Below are 20951 nucleotides of genomic sequence, written 5' to 3'. Positions count from 1 at the left end.
TGTAGGATTATTTGTTTAGCCACAGAAATTAACTGGTAAAAATTTCTCATCAATTGGACAATAAATGTGGCCTATAGACGAATTTCGTGAAAATTTGGCCCCATACAAATTACTATGGAAACTTTGAGGCCCCAGTGGCACGTGTTAACACCTTCCGATTGTGCTCAAATTTTGGCAATCTTAAAATTTAACAAAACTAAACACTTTAGGGGTTGCCGCCTAAAAAAACCGACATCGATTTTTCCCCTTTGAGTTAAAACCAGTCTAATGACGCAATCATATAAAATAAATTTCGTGATAGTGGTGTAGGGTATCAAATAGTCGGCTCGTCCGACTATATCCCTCTCTTACTGGTTTAGAATTAATTTTTAATGATATACTTTTAATAAATATGAAAAACACGGGGAGTAATAATGCGTTGTCATAGGTTAAGGAGATCGAACTGTAGTATAATCGGTTGTATGGTCTCCAATCAAGAATTTTAAATTTGAAATACAGATGGCGTTTTAAAATATGCGCAATAATTTGGCGATTTCGTACTCTTGTAGGACGCCAAAAAGAGCTTAGGATTCTGGCACCAAATAATTTAGGGTTCCGGTTAATCAATAGATGGATTGTAGAAGCCCTACTACATATATATTAATTTGCAATTATAAAATTTGTACGTCCGCAGGTCCACTATTTCAAATCTTCAAATGGTTTTACATTCGAAAAATTAACTTAAACTCAAATAAAAAATACAGATAAATACATATAGACGGCAAATACATGTAATTTTAATAATTTTATTTCCCATCTCTTTCATTACAGAAAATATTGGAATAGCACCAGTAACACACACAAAAAAATAATACCCACGCCAACACAAAATAATGAATCTGCGATTTAATAGGCGTTCAAAAACGCCACCAAATCTCACAAGAATGTCATCCACCTGCAGTCTACTTATTGCGCTTTGTTGCAGCCTTAGTATATGCTTGCCTTTAGTCTCAGCACTGGATGAAGCCCTGCGGCTACGCGATGAGTGCAAAGAACTGGCACAAAGCAACAAATGTGAATGCATGCCATTCATGACAGACATACACATGCAATGCCCCAAAGAGAATACCAAAATTGAAATAAGAGTACATCCCGGTGAATATGTCATGATTGAATGTTACAATATGAACTACAAGGACTATAAGCTGCTGCCAAAAATGTCCATTGGCAATGCCCAGAGAGTTCAAATACAAAATTGCCCATTGCCGGGACATTTGTCCATTGGCAGTATACTCCAAGAATTGGGTGTTACAAAATACACCAGATTGCTGTTTGGCACCAATAATGACTTGGGCACAAATATAACTCGTGAACACTTGAGTGGTCTACATCCATTGGGTAGCTTAAGTTTTAGCTCGTCACATCTTCTACACATGCCTTCAGATTTATTTGCCGATGATTCGCTGAGAAATCTAACATGGATTGATTTGCGTTCCAATAATGTTGAATTGCCTGCGGATATATTTTCGACATTGGAAAATCTCGAATTCATAGAATTGGGTTATAATCGTTTGAAGACACTACCACGTGGCATATTCCGCAATCAAAAACATTTACAAACGTTGAATTTGTGGAGCAATGAGTTGCATAATCTAACTAAGGAAACGTTTGAAAGCATGCCATCACTGTCACAATTAGATTTGAGCAATAATGGCATTGAAACGTTCCAACCGGATATATTTGACAATCTACCGAATTTAACAAATATCAATTTGAATAATAACAATTTCCGTTCACTGCCAGAGGGTCTATTTAAAAATAACAAGAAATTAGTGAAGCTGCGTTTAATGAACAACCGTGTGCCTTTGAGAAGTTTGCCCAAAGGGTTCTTGGCAAATTTACCTGATTTGACAGAGGTTCGATTGACCACAGATTTAGAATCAATACCAGGTGATTTATTTGCCAACTCCACTGGCTTGGATACAATTAAAATTCTATACAATAAATTGGGTACATTACCGGCAGAACTATTCGAAAGTCAAGTGAATTTACAACGTTTGGAATTGTCCCACAATCATTTAACGAATTTGCCAGACGACTTATTCCGCAACACAAAGAATTTGCAAGTTTTGAAATTGGACCACAATCAGTTGACTGAAATAACACGGTAAGTTTCATTTGTATACTATTATTGTAATGTTTATACTTCCTAATTTATAAACGAGTGTATTTCAACATTTTTATACTAAAATGAAAAGCCTAGTTTCTTTCGCTTTCCAATATAAGAAGTCGGATCTTTATTTTTATATAAATATATTGTCTAAAAGTATCCTCATTAATTAATCTTCTCTGGAAACTCGCTGGAAGTCTAGCAGTGTATGGTCTTAATTTCACTGCATACTACAATGCAGTCCACACGGAGTCATGAAAAATTCACTCCGTTCATTACATTTAATAAGAGTTGTTTTTTCATTTTCAAATACAACAAGTAAAAAAGCGTTAAGTTCCGGGCCGAACTTTTCATACCCTCCACCATAAAATATTCTGAACTAAAATGGAATAATTAGTTTTCATTCCTGTCCCCAACTTTAAGTGGGTACGTTAAAATGTCAGATAAGGTACATAAAATGCTTCATTCGGGAGGCCCTTTTATGGTGCCTATATCTAAACATGTATGTTGACAATTTTTGGTGGACTAGAAATTGGGAGGTACCGTTAAATAGGGGTTATAACAAAACATGGACATATGTTGACAGTTTTTGATGGGAGCCTTTAATGTCAAATAACTCCTAATTCGGTTAAAAATTGTAGCTAGAATCCTCAAAATACCGAAAATCGGTACATAACGTGGGAACTTCAAATGTCATTAACAGCTAGTTCGGAGGTATGTGTGCTATACGAAAATATGAACTTAAATGAACAATTTTTTTGCAGAATTTCTGTTGGCTTTTAATTTTCAAATTACAGAAAGTTCGTCCAAAAAATAGAGCTAAGGTACGGAAAATCGGGAGGTTTGTTTTGGGGCTATACCAAAACATGGACCTACGTTCGGTTAAACATTTTAAGTAAAATCCTCAAAGTACCGAAAATCGGGAAGTGTCGTTATATTGGGGCTATGTTGAAAATTGTTGATGCAGATGTGTGGTGACCACTACAACCTTCAAATGTCAAATTACAGTTAGTTCGGTTAAAAATTGTAGCTAAAATTGCCAAATTACTGAAAATTGGGAGGTATCGTTATATGGGATCTATATCCGAACATGGACCTATGTTGACAATTTTTGATGGAGAGGTGTTGTGACCAATAAGAACTTCAAATGTCAAATTACTGCTAGTTCGGTTTAATGTTGTAGCTAAAATCATCAAATTACTGAAAATCGGTAGGTACTTTTATATGGGGGCTTTATCAATACATCGACCTTTCTTGACAATTTTTGGTGGAGAGGTGTGGTGACGACTAAGAACTTCAAATGACAAATGTTCAAATTACAGCTAATTCGGTTAAAACTTGTAGGTAAAAATCTCAAAATACCGAAAATCGGGAGGTACCGTTATATGGGGCTATACCAAAACATGTACCTATGTTCATAATTTTTTTCGAATATAAGTTTTTTGGTCTCTAAGAACCCTAAATATCAAATTATAGCTAATTCGGTCTAGAAATGTGACTTAAAACGTCAAAATACCTGAAATCGGGCGGTAACGTTATATGGGGGCTATTGCAAAACATGGACCTATGTCCACAACTTTTGTTATATAAGTTTATTGACACTTAGGAATCCCAAATGTCAAATTATAGCTAAATCGGTCTGAAAATGTAGCTAAAAACGTCAAAATACCATAAATCAGGTGGAAGCGTTATATGGGGGTTAAACCAAAACGTGGACCTATGTCCACAAGTTTCGTTATATAAGTTTATTGACACTTAAGAGCCCTAAATGTCAAATTATAGCTAAATCGGTCTGAAAATGTAGCTAAACACGTCAAAATACCGTAAATCGGAGGGTACCGTTATATGGGGACTATACCAAAACGTGGACCTATGTCCACAACTTTTGTTATATAAGTTTATTGACACTTAAGAACTCTAAATGTCAAATTATAGCTACGGTCAGAAATTGTTGCTAAAAACGTCAAAATACCGTAAATCGGGGGTACCGTTATATGGGGGCTATACCAGAACGTGGACCTATGTCCACAACTTTTGTTATATAAGTTTATTGACACTTAAGGACCCTAAATGCCAAATTATAGCTAAATCGGTCTGAAAATGTAGCTAAAAACGTCCAAATACCGTAAATCGGAGGGTACCGTTATATGGGGGCTATACCAAAACGTCGACCTATGTCCACAAGTTTTGTTATATTAGTTTATTTACACTTAAGAACCCTAAATGTCAAATTATAGCTAAATCGGTCTGAAAATGTTGCTAAAAACGTCAAAATACCGTAAATCGGAGGGTACCGTTATATGGGGGCTATACCAAAACGTGGACCGATATAGCCCATCATCGAACTTGACCTGCCTGCAAACAAAAGACGCATTTTTCCAAAATTTCAGCGTCCTATCTCCATTTTTGTGGATGCTAGAGTGATTACCACAGACGGACGGACGGAAGTGCACAGATCGACTCAGAATTTTACCCTGATCAAGAATATATATACTTTATAGGGTCGCAAATGAGTATTTCAATGCGTTACAAACGGAAAAACAAACTTAATATACCCTCCATACTATGGTGGAGGGTATAAAAAAGAGTGTTTCACTTTCAAAATTTTTATTAAAAAAAAAAAAAAAAACAAAAATACCAACAAAAGTTGTGCACATTTTTGCGGAATTGCACGAGAGGAAGATTATTAAAACAAGTAAAAAAGTATCAGTCGGTTTTGCCAACAGAGATATACCCTCAGCCAATTTGAATTGATACTTTCATCTACTGACAGATCCATACAATTGTTGAACTTTTGTGGGGGAGGTACCATAAGGAGAAGATCGATATCGGCCATTTCAGGAGAAAAACTGAATTTAGACAAAATATTAGGAGATCCAGCGTTTGGACCAATTTGGTTGCCCCGTTCACCTTTTAGACTGTCTTCTCAAGAATATGGACTTTCCCCTGAAAAAGCATTTACCATCGTAATTGAGGCAGCGAACAAAAATCAAAGTGATTCGAGGCCAGGTTTTACGGTGAACTTATCCGAAATTTTGTGTGGGAGATATCGAAGGAGTGGACAAATATAGTCCATATTCGAACTTGATATATATCTGGTAAATATATTGGGATGTGTAGTTTTGTCCAAATCGGTCACTCCCTTCAAAGTTATCGTACGCACAGATTTTCCGAACATTTTTGAACTTTCGTCGGGGAGGTACCGGAAGGAGTGGAATGATATAACCCATCTTCGAACTTAAACTAAGTTTGGACAAAATATTACGAAAGCCAAATTTTGGACCGAATCGGCTAATTCGTTCTAGAATTATCGTGCGCTCCATCCAAACAGACAGACAGACGTATGGACGGACATGGCTAAATAAACTCCAAATTGTCTGAAACGGAATTCGTCCAAACATACTTAGGGTCTAAAACCCATATGAAAGTGTATATACCCTCGTTAGCATAAATGCTGAGGGTATAAATATGACGAGGACCAAATTTTGGACCAACTCGGTTGATCCGTTCGAGGGCTATCTTGCGCCCCAACCACTACACACAGTGTCAGGCTATTTTCCCAAAAAGTATGGACTTTATCGGAAAAAAACTTTTGGCGACGTAAAGGAGGCAAGTTGCTTCAACAGAAATCAAAGTGATTGAAGAGCGGGCCTTAAATTTTGTGTGGAAGGTACCCGAAGGAGTGGACAAATATAGTTCATATTCAAACCTGATCTATATGTGGTAGACATATTTGGATGTGTAAAGTATCGGTCACTCCATTCAAGAGCCTGGAGGAGTGGACCGATATAGCTTATCATCGAACTTAAATTAAGTTTGAACAAAATATTACGAAGGCCAAATTGTGGACCGAATCGGCAGATCTTTTCGAGAGTTATCTTGCGCTCCAACCACTACACTAGAGTTGTGTAGTTCCGGAACGAACTAGTTCCAAGGAACTATTCCGGACAAGGAACTATTGGAATTATATCCAGCTCTTGCGTTTATATAGTTCCTTTAGTTCATATAGTTCCTTTCGTTTTTCTGGTTCCTTCAATGTTTGTTCGCTGCAATTTATTTATTTTTATGTCAATTCATCCACCAAACCATGAAAATATTTCAGTCTCGGAACTATTTGGAACGAAGGAAACAGAAAGAGCTACGAAAGAGAAATATTCATTGAACTATTTCGATCTCGGAACTATTTGGAACGGAAAGAACTATGAAAGAGAAAAATGCGTTGAACAATTTCGGTCTCGGAACTATTTGGAATGAAAGGAACGATGAAAGAGAAAGATTCGTTGAACTATATTGGTCTCGGAACTATGGAACTATATTAATGAACTAGTTCCTTTTGGGAATAGGAACTGGAAACATCGATCCGCTCCGGGAACTAGATTGCCCAACTCTACACTACACATGGTGTTATAGGGGTTTTTATGCAACTTTCAGGCTATTTTCTCAGGAAGTATGGACTTGTTCCTGATGAAACTGGTACCGTCGTATGGGGGCAGTGAATACCAGTTGCTACAGCAAAAATCAAAGCGATTCAAGAGCAGGTCCTAACTGCACTTTTCCGAAATTTTGTGTGGGAGGTACTCGAAGGAGTGGACCGATTGAGTCCATATTGGAACCTCATCTAGGTATGGTAGAAATTTCACCATGTTCAAAGTATGAATCAAATCGGTTACTCCCTCCAAGGGTTATCGTGCGCACAAATTTTTCCAACAATTTCGAACTTTTGTGGGGGAGGTACCGAAAGGAGTGGACCGATATAACCCAACTTAAAGTAAGTGTGAACAAAATATTACGAAAGCCAAATATTTGACACTAGCAAAGTGCCCGCTACTTCGTATGCGTACATTTATAATATATAATATAGAATGGTGGAAACATTTTGTGTACTAATACGTACCACTTTAGTTCGATTTTTGTCACGCCTACACATCAAGAGCAATCCACATTTTTTTTTGAGATATTTTAATTGAGGTTCTCAGCGCAAATACGGCCTAACCCAACAACCCAATTATAGAACTATTTAGTACTTTACATGTAAATATATACATACGAACCTCCTCCTATTATTTCAAAATTCCCATTACACAATAACAAATTGTACCAAATCCTGTGCCATTTACAACTTTTTACGTATATTTATGGCACATATTTCTTAAATCGGATGTTATAAGCAAATGATAACAATAATCTTAATTCCAAATCTCACGAATCCAGATCTATCCGTTCATCCAATACAAAATTGTACCATACATGGAACCATTTCGTACCCCTAAGTGTACCTAATTCCACATTTTAGGATTCGAGCGCTATAATTTCACCTAAATCCTAATTGTACAAAATGTAGTACTTTTTGTAAGCATAAGTACGCATTTCTAAAACTAAGTACGCATTTCCAAAACTAACCCCAACAGTAATATTAACTCAAGATTCCAGCTCTAACCGTTCGCTCAAATCCAAGTTGTAGCATATCTCAATCCTACACTCCAACAGAAATGTTAATTCCAAATTCCTTGATTCTAGCTCTACCCGTTCGCTCAAATCCAAGTTGTACCAAATTTAGTACCGTTTAGTACTTTTCGTACATATAAGTACGAATTTCCAAAACTTCATCAATCCTACACCCCAACAGTAATCTTAATTCCAAACTTCAAGATTCCAGCTCTAGCCGTTTGCTCAAATCCAAATTGTACCAAATTTAGTACTTTTCGCACTCATAAGCACGAATTTCAAAAACTACTTATATATCTCAATCCTACACTCCAACAGAAATATTAATTCCAAATTTCTTGATTCCAACTCTATCCGTTCGCTCAAATCCAAATTGTACCAAATTTAGTACTATTTAGTACTTTTCCTACCCATAACTAAAAATTTCCAAAATTTTATCAATCCTACAATTCAACAGGTATTTTAAATTCAAAATTGGGGATGGCAGCTACATCAGATCACCAAAATCCAAATTGTATCAAATTTAGTACCATTTAGTACTTTTCGTACCCATAAGTACAAATTTTCAAAACTACCTCAGTGCTATGTTCAAACGATAACTCAAATCCAAATTTGGTTCCATTTAGTACTATTCGTATCCATAGTACGAATTTCTAAACTTACCTCTACCAACACTTCAACATCAATTTTAATTCCGAATTTCACGATTCCAAATGTATCCTATCACTGTAATCCAAATTGTACTAAATTTAGTACTACTTAGTACTTTCCTACCCATAACTACAAATTTCCAAAACTTTATCAATCCTACACTCAAACAGTACTCCTTATTCCAAATCTCGGGTTTCCAGCTATATCCGTTCACCCAAATGCAAACTGTACCAAATTTGGTACCATTTAGTACTTTCGTACCCATGAGTACGAATTTCTACAACTACCTCAATCCTACACGCCAACAGTAATCTTAATTCCAAATTTCAGGATTACAGCTGCATCCGATCACAGTAATCCAAATTGTACCAAATTTGATACCATTTAGTACTTTTCGTATCCAAAGTACGTACTTCCAAACCTTCCTCTTTCAACACTCCATCAGTAATCGTAATTCCGAATTTCAGGATTCCAAATGTATCCAATCACATAAATTAAAATTTGGTACCATTTAGTACTTTTCGTACCCATAAAACTAAAAATTTCAAAAACTTCATCAATCCTACACACCAACAGTAATCCTTATTCCGAATCTCTGGATTCCAGTTCACCGTTCACCCAAATCCAAATTGTACCAGATTTGGTACCATTTAGTACTTTTCGTACACATAAGTACAAATTTTCAAAACTACCTCAGTGCTATGTTCAAACAATAAGCTTAATTCCGAATTTCAGAATTCCAGATACATCCGATAACTCAAATCGAAATTTGGTACCATTTAGTACTATTCGTATCCAAAGTACGAATTTCCAAACCTACCTCTATCAACACTTCAACATCAATTTTAATTCCGAATTTCACGATTCCAAATGTATCCCATCATTGAAATCTAAATTGTACCAAATTTAGTACTATTTAGTACTTTTCCTACCCATAACTAAAAATTTCCAAAACTTTATCTATCCACACTCCAATAGTACTCCTTATTCCAAATCTCGGAATTTCAGCTATATCCGTTCACCCAAATCCAAATTGTACCAAATTTGGTACTATTTAGTGCTATTCGTACCCAAGAGTACCAATATCCACAACTACCTCAATCCTACACGCGAACAGTAATCTTAATTCCAAATTTCAGAATTACAGCTGCATCAGATCACCGTATTCCAAATTGTACCAAATTTAGTACCATTTAGTACTTTTTGTTCCCATAGGTCCGAATTTCCAAACCTACTTCTATCCAACACTCCAAAAGTAATCTTACTTTCGAATTTCAGGATTCCAAATGTATCTGATCACACAAATCCAAACTGTACAAAATTTGGTACCATTTAGTATTTTTCGTTGCCATAAGTACGAATTTCCAATACTTCTATCCTACACCCCGACAGTAATCCTAATTCTAAATTTCAGGATTCCAGCTCCATCCGTTCCCCCAAATCCAAATTGCACCTTATTTGGTACTATTTAGTACCTTTCGTACCCATATGTACGAACTTTGAAAACTACCTCCATATCTCTAACCTGCACTCCAACAGTAATAGTAATTCACAAATTTCAGAATTCCAACTTTATCGGTTCGCCCTAATTCAAATTGTACCAAATTTAGTACCATTTAGTACTATTCGTACACATGAGTGCACATTTTCAAAACCACCTCCTTGTATCAACTCATCTTTCTAATTTGCATCTTGATTTGCATTCCAAATTTCAAGATTTTAGCTCTATCCGTTCACGTAATACCAAATAGTACTAAATTTAGTAACTTTTAGTACTTTTCGTACACTTATAGTTCGAATTTCCAAAAACCATTTGTTACACCTTTCTAACTCACCATCAGTGAACCTCATTCCAAATTTCAGAATTCTAGCTCTTCGCGTTTGCCTAATACAAAGGGTACCATATTTAGTACCTTTTAGTACTTTTAGTACAGTTCTAGTTCGAATTTCCAAAAATCCAGCCTTATCTGACACCTTCGGACCAAGAGTGACCCTCACCCAAAATTTCAAGATTCTAGCTTTAGCCGTTTAGTCTGGGCGTTGATTATCAGTCAGTCAGTCAGTCAGTGAGTCAGTGAGTCAGTGAGTCATCATTACTGAACTCTTTTATAAGTATAGATAATCGGTCGATCCGTTCGAGAGTTATCGTGCGCTCCAGCCAGACGGACGGACATTGCTAAATCGACTCCAAATTGTCGGAAACGGATTTCGTCCAAACATAATTGGGGTCTAAAACCATTATTTCGATTAGGCACATTTTGCCTGTATGAAAGTGTATATACCCTCGTTAGCATAAATGCTGAGGGTATAAAAATAAAGATAACAAAAACTGAAGAGTTGATGGGAAGACAATATAAATAAACTTATTGGATGATGAAGCAAAATCAATTGTGCTTTTATAAAATGGAGAGTGGAGCAAGTAAATTCAGTTGCGATTGAATTTAATAGAGACTTTTTAAAATCATGTTAATATAATAAAGTTCTTAATATTCTTTTTTTTATGCAAATGGTAAATGCATTTTATTGTTATACTTGCGCATTAAGGCTAATAAGGGTATATAAAACATATTGTCAATTACTTCATATTCCATTTCTAAAAAGAAGGTTATTTTTTAGCGCTACATCAAAGATTTTTGGTACATTGAATTTAAGTCAACTTTTTTCAAAATAAAGGCCCATTTGGAGGTAAAAAATTACATCAAAATTTGTTGTGGATCAAAACTTCACGGCAAGTCAAATGAGACTAAAATCATATAGATCGGTATTATACTTTCGATGTTACAGCCGAAATAAGCACATTTTGGTCAAAAATATTTTATTTTTAATTTTTTTTCACATGTATTATGTAGTAGAAAATATTGGAAAAATCTATTTTAATACTTCCTTCATTATACCCTTAGTATTTATGCTAACGAGGGTATATACACTTTCATACGGAAATAATGGTTTTAGACCCCAAGTATGTTTGGACGAAATCCGTATCAAACAATTTAGAGTTGATTTAGCCATGTGCGTCCGTCTATCTGTCTATCTGACTGGAGCGCAGGATAACTTTCTAAGGGATCAACCGATTCGGTCCAAAAATTGGCTTTCGTAATATTTTGTCCAAACTTAGTTTAAGTTCGAAGATGGGTTATATCGGTCCACTCCTTTCGGTACCTCCCCCACAAAAGTTCGAACCTGTTCGGAAAATTTGTTCGCACGATAACTCTTGAAGCGAGCAAACGATTTGCACATCGTGAAATTTCTACCAGACTTAAATGAGGTTCCAATGTGGACTCGATCGGTCCTCCGCTTCTGGTACCTCCCACACAAAATTTCGAAAAGTTCAGTTTAGAACCAGATTTAAGATCGCAATGATTTTTGTTGTAACTACTTTTATGCACTGCCCTGCATACAACGGTACAAGTTTCATCAGGGGCAAGTACATACTTCCTGAGCAAATAGCCTGAAAGATGAAAAATACCCATATGAGTGTAGTGGTTGGAGCGCAAAATAACTCTCGAAAGGATTTGCCGTTCCGGTCCCAAATTTATCTTAAGTAATATTTTGCCCCAACATAGTTTAAGTTCGAAGATAAGCCATATTGGTCCACTCCTTCAGGTACCTCCTCCACAAAAGTTCAAAAATGTTGTGCACACGATAACTCTTGAACCGAATTAGTACATTCTTTGAACATCCTAATATAGCTATCAGATGTAGATCAGGCTCAAATATAGTCTATATTTGAGCCTGATCTTTGTCCAATCCTTCGGTAACACCAATACAAAATGTCGGAAATGTTTAGTTTAGGAACTGCTCTCAAATTGCTTTGATTTTTTGTTGCAGCAACTTGCATTCGCTGCCTCCATTACAATGGTACAAGTTTTTCAGGGGCAAGTCCATACTTCTTGAGAAAAGAGCCCGAAAGGTGTAAAAACCTCCCATGGCACCATATGTAGTGGAACATGATTACTTACTCTCGAATTGATCATTGATTGGCTTTCGTCATATTTTGTCCATACTTAGCTTTAGTTCGAAGATGGGGAATACCGGTACACAACTTCCCCTCAATATTTAATAATTGAAACTAAAATTGCATGCACGATATCTCTCGAACCGGACAACCAATTTGGTCCATATTTTGGATATCCTAATATTTTGTCCAAATTTAGTTTAACTTCTTAAATGGCCCATATCGGTCCCCTCTTTAGGATACCTCTCCCACAAAATTTAAACATTTGTGTCTAAGTGCAGTTTAGGGTCTATTCGAAGGTACTTTGGAAATGTATGTGACCCACTGAAATGACTAGTGCGCTCGATATCTATCGAAAAGATATGACTCTCAAAATAAGGTCCACTTCCATAATAGGTCTATGCCTTCAAATACCTGCTCCGCAGCAATTTTGAACTTTAATCCTAATCCATATTTTTTCGGGAAGTTCAAAAAACCACAAGAATCTGAAGAGACCCTAAATACATTCGATCTGTCCGTAGATGAAAGTTTCAATTCACATAGGCTGAAGGTATATCTCTGTCGGCAAAGCCGACTGGTACTTTTTTACTTGTTTTCGATGATTTTGCTAATATGGCGTTAGCATTTTAAATCGCGATTCAGGTTGAAATTTTTAGGGGTTTATTAGGTTTTCACAATTTTGCTTGGAAACCGCAAGTCCTGTCGAAATGGAACTAAGGAAAATGTTGAAGCTATGAACATTTTCTACAAGATTGACTTCGTAGTTTTTACCGTTATTGAGATATAGAAGTTCAAATTAGGAAAATGGATTGACTGTATCGCCTCCTTATAAAACAATGTCATGACTGTAATTTCCCAACTTAAACTTATATATCTCAAAAAATGGTACAACCTAGGAAAAAATTACGAAATCCAATGTTCACAGCTACCCATTTCGAAAGAATTTGCAGTTTTCAAACAAAATCTGGAAGACTTAAGAAAAAATCTTGAATATTGATCTGAACCTCTATATCTCAAAAATGGTAAAACCTAGAAAAAAATCAATCATCTATAAACATTGCTGTTTAGATTTAAAGTTAGTTAAGGTGCACTGCGCATAACATCTTTCTTTTTCGCTCTTCGTTTCACATTTTCACAAACACCTGGGAAACTCTGCTACTAAAAAAACAATAACAATTGAAGTTGCTAGGAATGCTTTATCGAATATGTATATTATTTCTAGGTAGATACTTACACTGCTACCACTTGTTTGACAAAAAAAATACTTACCTAAAAATAACAAGTAAAAAGTCGTTAAGTTCGGCCGGGCCGAAATTTTTATACCCTCCACCATAAAATAGTCTTAGTTAAAATGGAATAATTAGTGTCCTTTTACAATTTTAGATGGAAAAAATTTTCGACCATGTATAGATACACCAATTGTCATAATTATCAAATCTAATCTAAAAAATGTGTTCAGCCAGGTGAAAGGTACCACATACGGGACTATATCAAAGTGTCAACCTACCTTTATAATTTGTGGTGGAAAAGTTTCGTAACTGCAGAGAACCTAAAAACTCAATTTAAATTGAGGGTAGTTCCATCAAACAATATAGACCCTCAAAATGCCGAATATCGGGAGGTACCGTTATATAGGAGCTATACGAAAAGATGCACCTATGTTGATGAATTTCAGTGAAGAAGTTTCGTGATCACTGAAAATTCAAATGTCAAATTACAGATAGTTCGATTAAATATTGTTGCTAAAATTCTCAAAATAGCGAAAATCAGGAGGTATCGTTATATGGGGCCAAACCATGGACCTATGTTGACGATGTTTGGTGGAGAAGTTTGATGACCACTGAGAACCTCAAGTGTCAATTTACAGCTAGTTCGGGTGAAAATTGTAGCTAAAATTCTTAAAATACCGAAAATCGGGAGGTACCGTTATATGGGGGCTATACCAAACCATGGACCTATGTTGGCGATGTTCAGTGGAGAAGTTTGCTGACCACTGAGAACCTCAAATGTCAATTTACAGCTAGTTCGGGTGAAAATTGTAGGTAAAATTCTCAAAATACCGAAAATCGGGAGGTACCGTTATATGGGGGCTATACCAAACCATGGACGTATGTTGGCGATGTTCGGTGGAGAAGTTTAATGACCACTGAGAACCTCAAATGTCAATTTACAGCTAGTTCGGGTGAAAATTGTAGCTAAAATTCTCAAAATACCGAAAATCGGGAGGTACCGTTATATGGGGGTTATACCAAACCACGGACCTATGTTGGCGATGTTCGGTGGAGAAGTTTAATGACCACTGAGAACCTCAAATGTTCGGGTGAAAATTGTAGCTAAAATTCTCAAAGTACCGAAAAACGGAAGGTACCGTTATATGGGGGCTATACCAAAACATGGACCTATGCCCAAATCCTTTGGAACATAAGTTTGTTGATCACTAGGAACCCTAAATGCCACATTATAACTAATTCGGTTTGAAAATGTGACTAAAAACTTCAAAATACCTCAAATCGGGAGGTACCGTTATATGGGGGCTATACCAAAACGTGGACCGATATAGCCCATCATCGAACTTGACCTACCTGCAAACAAAAGACGCATCTTCCCAAAATGTCAGCGTCCTATCTCCATTTTTGTGGATGCTAGAGTGATTACCACAGACGGACGGACGGACATGCACAGATCGACTCAGAATTTTACGCTGATCAAGAATATATATATACTTTATAGGGTCGCAAATGATTATTTCAATGCGTTACAAACGGAAAAACAAACTTAATATACCCTCCATACTATGGTGGAGGGTATAAAAAGAAATATACAATTTATTTAATTAAATTTTTATACCCTCCACCATAGTATGGAGGGTATATTAAGTTTGTTTTTCCGTTTGTAACGCATTGAAATACTCATTTGCGACCCTATAAAGTATATATATTCTTGATCAGGGTAAAATTCTAAGTCGATCTGAGCACGTCCGTCCGTCCGTCCGTCCGTCCGTCCGTCTGTGGTAATCACTCTAGCATCCACAAAAATGGAGATAGGACGCTGAAATTTTGGGAAAATGCGTCTTTTGTTTGCAGGCAGGTCAAGTTCGATGATGGGCTATATCGGTCCACGTTTTGGTATAGCCCCCATATAACGGTACCCCCCGATTTGCGGTATTTTGACGTTTTTAGCTACATTTTTTGACCGATTTAGTATAATTTGACATTTAGGGTTCTTAAGTATCAATAAACTTACATAACAAAAGTTGTGGACATAGGTCCACGATTTGGTATAGCCCCCATATAACGGTACCCCCCGATATACGGTATTTTGACGTTTTTAGCTACATTATTAGACCGATATAGCTATAATTTGACATTTAGGGTTCTTAAGTGTTAATAAGCTTATATATTAGAAGTTGTGGACATAGGTCCACGTTTTGGTATAGCCCCCATATAACGGTACCCCTCGATTTACGGTATTTTGACGGTTCTAGCTACATTTTCAGACCGATTTGGCTATAATTTAACATTTAGGGTTCTTAAGTGTCATTAAACTTATTTAACAAAAGTTGTGGACATAGGTCCACGTTTTGGTATAGCCCCCATATAACGGTACCCCCCGATTTGCGGTATTTTGACGTTTTTAGCTACATTTTTAGACCGATTTAGCTATAATTTGACATTTAGGGTTCTTAAGTATCAATAAACATATATAACAAAAGTTGTGGACATAGGTCCACGTTTTGGTATAGCCCCCATGTAACGGTACCCCCCGAAATACGGTATTTTGACGTTTTTAGCTACATTATCAGACCGATGTAGCTATAATTTGACATTTAGGGTTCTTAAGTGTTAATAAACTTATATATTAGCAGCTGTGGACATAGGTCCACGTTTTGGTATAGCCCCCATATAACGATACCCCCCGATTTGCGGTATTTTGACGTTTTTAGCTACATTATCAGACCGATGTAGCTATAATTTCACATTTAGGGTTCTTAAGTATCAATAAACTTATATAACAAAAGTTGTGGACATAGGTCCACGTTTTGGTATAGCCCCCATATAACGGTACCCCCCGATTTACGGTATTTTGACGGTTTTAGCTAAATTTTCAGACCGACTTAGCTATATTTTGACATTTAGGGTTCTTAAGTGTCATTAAACTTATTTAACAAAAGTTGTGGACATAGGTCCACGTTTTGGTATAGCCCCCATATAACGGTACCCCCCGATTTACGGTATTTTGACGTTTTTAGCTACATTTTCAGACCGATATAGCTATAATTTGACATTTAGGGGTTTTAAGTGTAACTAAACTTATATAACAAAAGTTGTGGACCTAGGTCCACGTTTTGGTATAGCCCCCATATAACTGTACCCCCCGATTTACGGCATTTTGACGTTTTTATCTACATTTTCAGACCGATTTAGCTATCAATTGACATTTAGGGTTCTTAAATGTCAATAAACTTATATAACTAGTGGACATAGGTCCATGTTTTGGAATAGCCCCCATATAACGTTATCGCCCGATTTCAGGTATTTTGAGAATTTTACCAACAAGTTTTAACCGAATTGTCTGTAACTTGAACATTTGACATTTGAAATTCTTAGTGGTCACCACACCTCTCCACCAAAAATTGTCAAGAAAGCCCCCATATAACGGTACCTCCCGATTATCAGTAATTTGATGATTTTAGCTACAATATTAAACCGAACTAGCAGTAATTTGACATTTGAAGTTCTTAGCGGTCACAACACCTCTCCATCAAAAATTGTCAACATAGGTCCATGTTCGGATATAGCTCCCATGTAACGGTACCTCCCAATTTTCAGTAATTTGGCAATTTTAGCTTTAATTTTTAACAGAACTAACTGTAATTTGACATTTGAAGGTTGTAGTGGTCACCACACATCTGCATCAACAATTTTCAACATAGCCCCAATATAACGATACTTCCCGATTTTCGGTACTTTGAGGATTTTACTTAAAATGTTTAACTGAACGTAGGTCCATGTTTTTGTAACTTTCTGTACTTTGAAATTTAAAAAATTCTGCAACAAAAATTGTTCATTTAAGTTCATATTTTCGTATAGCCCAGATACCTCCGAACTAGCTGTTAATGACATTTGAAGTTCCCACGTTATGTACCGATTTTCGATATTTTGAGGATTCTAGCTAAATTTTGTAACCGAATTAGGAGTTATTTGACATTAAAGGCTCCCATCAAAAACTGTCATCATAGGCCCATGTTTTATTATAACCCCTATATAACAGTACCTCCCAATTTCTAGCCCACCAAAAATTGTCAACAGTTAGATATAGGCACCATAAAAAGGGCCTCCCGAATGAAGCATTTTATGTACATTATCTGACATTTTAACGTCTTCACTTAAAGTTGGGGACAGGAATGAATATTTTATGGTGGAGGGTATGAAAAGTTCGGCCCGGCCGAACTTAATGCTTTTTTACTTGTTTTATTTAATTTTAAATTACAAGACAAATATTCCCGAAAAAAATACATAAAAAATATTTTTAATTTTTTTTCTTTCTTTTTTTCCATTACAGTGAAATCTTTTCATCTTTAAAAAATCTCAAAAAATTGGATATAAGTAACAATCATTTGACCATTATCAACTATGAAGCTTTTATCAATGCCCACAATTTGGAAGATGTAAACTTGCAGAATAATCGTTTAACCTTTAGCGAACACATTCAGACATACATCGATAGAGATCTCTCACCCTCAAATGCAGCATCGCCATTCCAGTCAGCCACAAATTTAACGACTCTGAATTTGAGAAATAATTCCATAATGTATATTAGTTCCGATTGGAGGACAATCTTAGTAAACTTAAAAGAATTGGATTTAAGCTATAACAACATATCGACCTTAAATGAAGTTGATCTGGAATTCTTGAATAAGGATCAACTTGAAGTTAATTTGACGCACAATCAGATAGAAGTTGTGAATTTTTGGGGCATTAATGCATCTGATAAGCTGACTGCCATGATCAGTGTGGATATGAATGCTAATCCCATGAAATGTGATTGTGCCCTATTGCGTTTTGTGCAATATCTGCGCGGTGAAGAAGGACTTCAAGTGCAGGAGTTATTGAAAATTAATGTTGACAACTTGATTTGCAGTTCACCTGAACCACTTAATGGGCGACTGGTTAAGGATTTGCATCCCATGGATCTGGTGTGTCCATACGATATGCAAAATTCCGAACCCAAACGTTGTCCTGCAGGGTGCACATGCTTGGTTCGTTCATACGATAAAATGTTGGTGGTGAATTGTAACAATGGCAATAGGACACGTTTGCCAGAACTACCCCCCTTATTGGGTGGATTGGTCGGCATCGAATTGAATGTGGAAAATAACAATTTAATTGAACTGCCGTCAGCCATGACACCCGGATATAGCAGTGTTGTGAAAATATATGCTTCCGGCAATAACTTATCCACGATTGAAGGTTCCCAGTTACCAAGGAATTTAAGTTCTATCGATTTGCGCCACAACAATTTGAAATATTTGAATGAAAGTACCATTAACTTCTTGAACGAAAGCATGGCCTTGAAATCCCTTAATTTGTCGGAAAATCCATGGAACTGTGACTGTAATGCCAAACCATTGTTTATGTTTGCCCAAAGGAAATACAATTTGATACAGGATTTTGATCGCATGGTCTGTGTCAATTTCCCCACCACCAAATTCATAAGCGAACTGTCCATTACCGATATTTGTTCAGAGAATGATATATACTTGGCCATTGGTATAGCGATAGCCGTTATGGGCTTTTTAATTGGTGCCATGGCAGCTTGTTATTACAAGTTCCAGACTCACATTAAGATATTTTTGTATACCCGTGGATGGTTTTTGGGTTGTGTCACAGAAGAAGAACTGGACGAACTGGGTATACAAATGAAATATGACGCCTTCGTATCGTATTCGCATAAAGATGAACAATTTGTGGCTGACTATTTGGTGCCACAATTGGAAAATGGCACTCCCAGTTTCAAGCTATGTGTTCATGTACGTGACTGGCTGGTTGGTGACTGTATTCCCGATCAAATAATTCGCTCTGTGGAGGAGTCCCGAAGAACAATAGTCGTCTTATCGCAAAATTACGTTGAATCCGAATGGGCAAAAATGGAATTCAAGGCAGCCCATAAGGCCCCATTGGATGAGAGACGGCCGCGTCTGATTATTATTGTTTATGGTGACTTGGAAAACATGACCAATTTGGACGCTGATCTCCAGGCATATCTACAAACGAATACCTATTTGAAGTGGGGGGATCCATGGTTCTGGGATAAGTTACGTTTTGCCCTGCCCCACAAAGATCGTAAAGGTTTGGTGAAAGTGCCAATGAAGGGATCTACAGATGACAAATTGGAACTGATAAAACCATCACCGGTTACACCAACACTTACCACACCCCCTGGAGAGACAACAAAAAATCCTCTCATTGCCCATTTGAATGGTGTGGGAGCAACACAAACTGCCGTTATGTATGGCAATGGTAAGACCTCAGATTGCTATGCTAATGGCAAAACGACGACGACAACAACAACAATGCAAAATGGTCACATTAATGGCGCATTCATCATTAACACAAATGCCAAACAGAGTGATGTATAGAATTGGGAGAAGGCGGAAATGTTTCAATTTGATGATGTACTATACCGATGAAACATTTTTAGCGCTTTATCTCTCACACTCTAACTGTCTTTATGTCTCCGAAATCCAACTCAGCCGCAACCGAAATCTCAAGATCACCACCACCACGTATCATGATCATCAACATCACCACTCATCCAAATAATCAATCAACCAACTACCACCATCACCACCAAATGAATATCAAACGGACTGAAGTGCTTTAAAAAGCTTCAAATTAATACAAGAAAAAAGAAAACAAAAAACCCAACATTGACAATTATTTTTAAAAGTAGTTTCTTTTTTTTACAATTTTCCAAATAAGTTTAATGTTTCTTTGTACACAAATTTCCTTAAAAAAATATTTGACTACAACAGTGTTCAAATGTTTAAGAAAATGATATGAAGCTTTTGGAACAAAATTTCTTAGTTTGTAACAAAATACTATAAAAAAAAACAAAGCTTTTTTTCAAACTACTTAATTACCCTTAATTTTATTATATTTTTACATTTTATATGACTTGTAATTTATATCCCTAATTTCTTTTTTATATATTGTAATATTACAAACTCGCCTTATATCAAATCTCAATTTTTTTATAATTTTTGTTCAATGAACTTTCGTTTAATGATTGATCATGCAATATTGTTTTTAAACACACTCAAATATAGCTTTTAACAAAATCGTATATTTATTTGTAAGTTTTTAATTATAGTTAGTATAAAACAAAAAGAAAAACAAAACAGAGAAAATGGGAAATATACAAAACAAAATGCAAATATAAACTACATATGTATGTAATTAATTATTAAAATAAAACACTTATACATATACACAAAATAAATGAACAAAAAAATTTTTAAAATTTAATTGTTTGTTTTTTTTTTAGTATTGATGTGGTTGTAGTTGTATACTGAAAATTTTATTTTAGTTTTTTTACACACAAATGCATTATTTAATAATTTATACAATCAAAGGTGGTCACTATTGCACTTAACACTTTAGAATATGTTTTTCTATTTTCTCAAACTCAACAACGATATGCATATCTGATACCATTTCACAAATAGTGACGTCGTGACCCTATTCAGAT

At 36.0% G+C, this 20951-nt stretch overlaps 1 protein-coding gene across 1 annotated transcript; it reads left to right on the top strand.

Moving 5' to 3' along the window:
- The first annotated feature begins 805 nt into the window (after nt 1-805).
- LOC141389292 (protein toll-like) lies at nt 806-20730 on the top strand. The gene is made up of 2 exons (XM_073960629.1): nt 806-2146; nt 17763-20730. The coding sequence occupies exons 1-2, from the start codon at nt 873-875 to the stop codon at nt 19837-19839; spliced, it is 3351 nt and encodes a 1116-aa protein (XP_073816730.1). The 5' UTR covers nt 806-872; the 3' UTR covers nt 19840-20730.
- The last annotated feature ends 221 nt before the right edge of the window (nt 20731-20951 follow it).

This window comes from Musca autumnalis, unplaced genomic scaffold, assembly GCF_047663935.1.
Source record: "Musca autumnalis isolate F117 unplaced genomic scaffold, ASM4766393v1 scaffold_1, whole genome shotgun sequence".
Taxonomy (NCBI): Eukaryota; Metazoa; Arthropoda; class Insecta; order Diptera; family Muscidae; genus Musca; species Musca autumnalis.
Note: the sequence above shows the minus strand (reverse complement) of the source record. Positions and strands in the feature narration are given on the sequence as shown.

Bases quoted from the DNA above. Each gene is read 5' to 3' on its own strand.
- LOC141389292 (XM_073960629.1), top strand. From the start codon at position 873: ATGAATCTGCGATTTAATAGGCGTTCAAAAACGCCACCAAATCTCACA. The intron at 2,147-17,762 runs GTAAGTTTCATT...TTTCCATTACAG, and splicing joins CAGTTGACTGAAATAACACG to TGAAATCTTTTCATCTTTAA.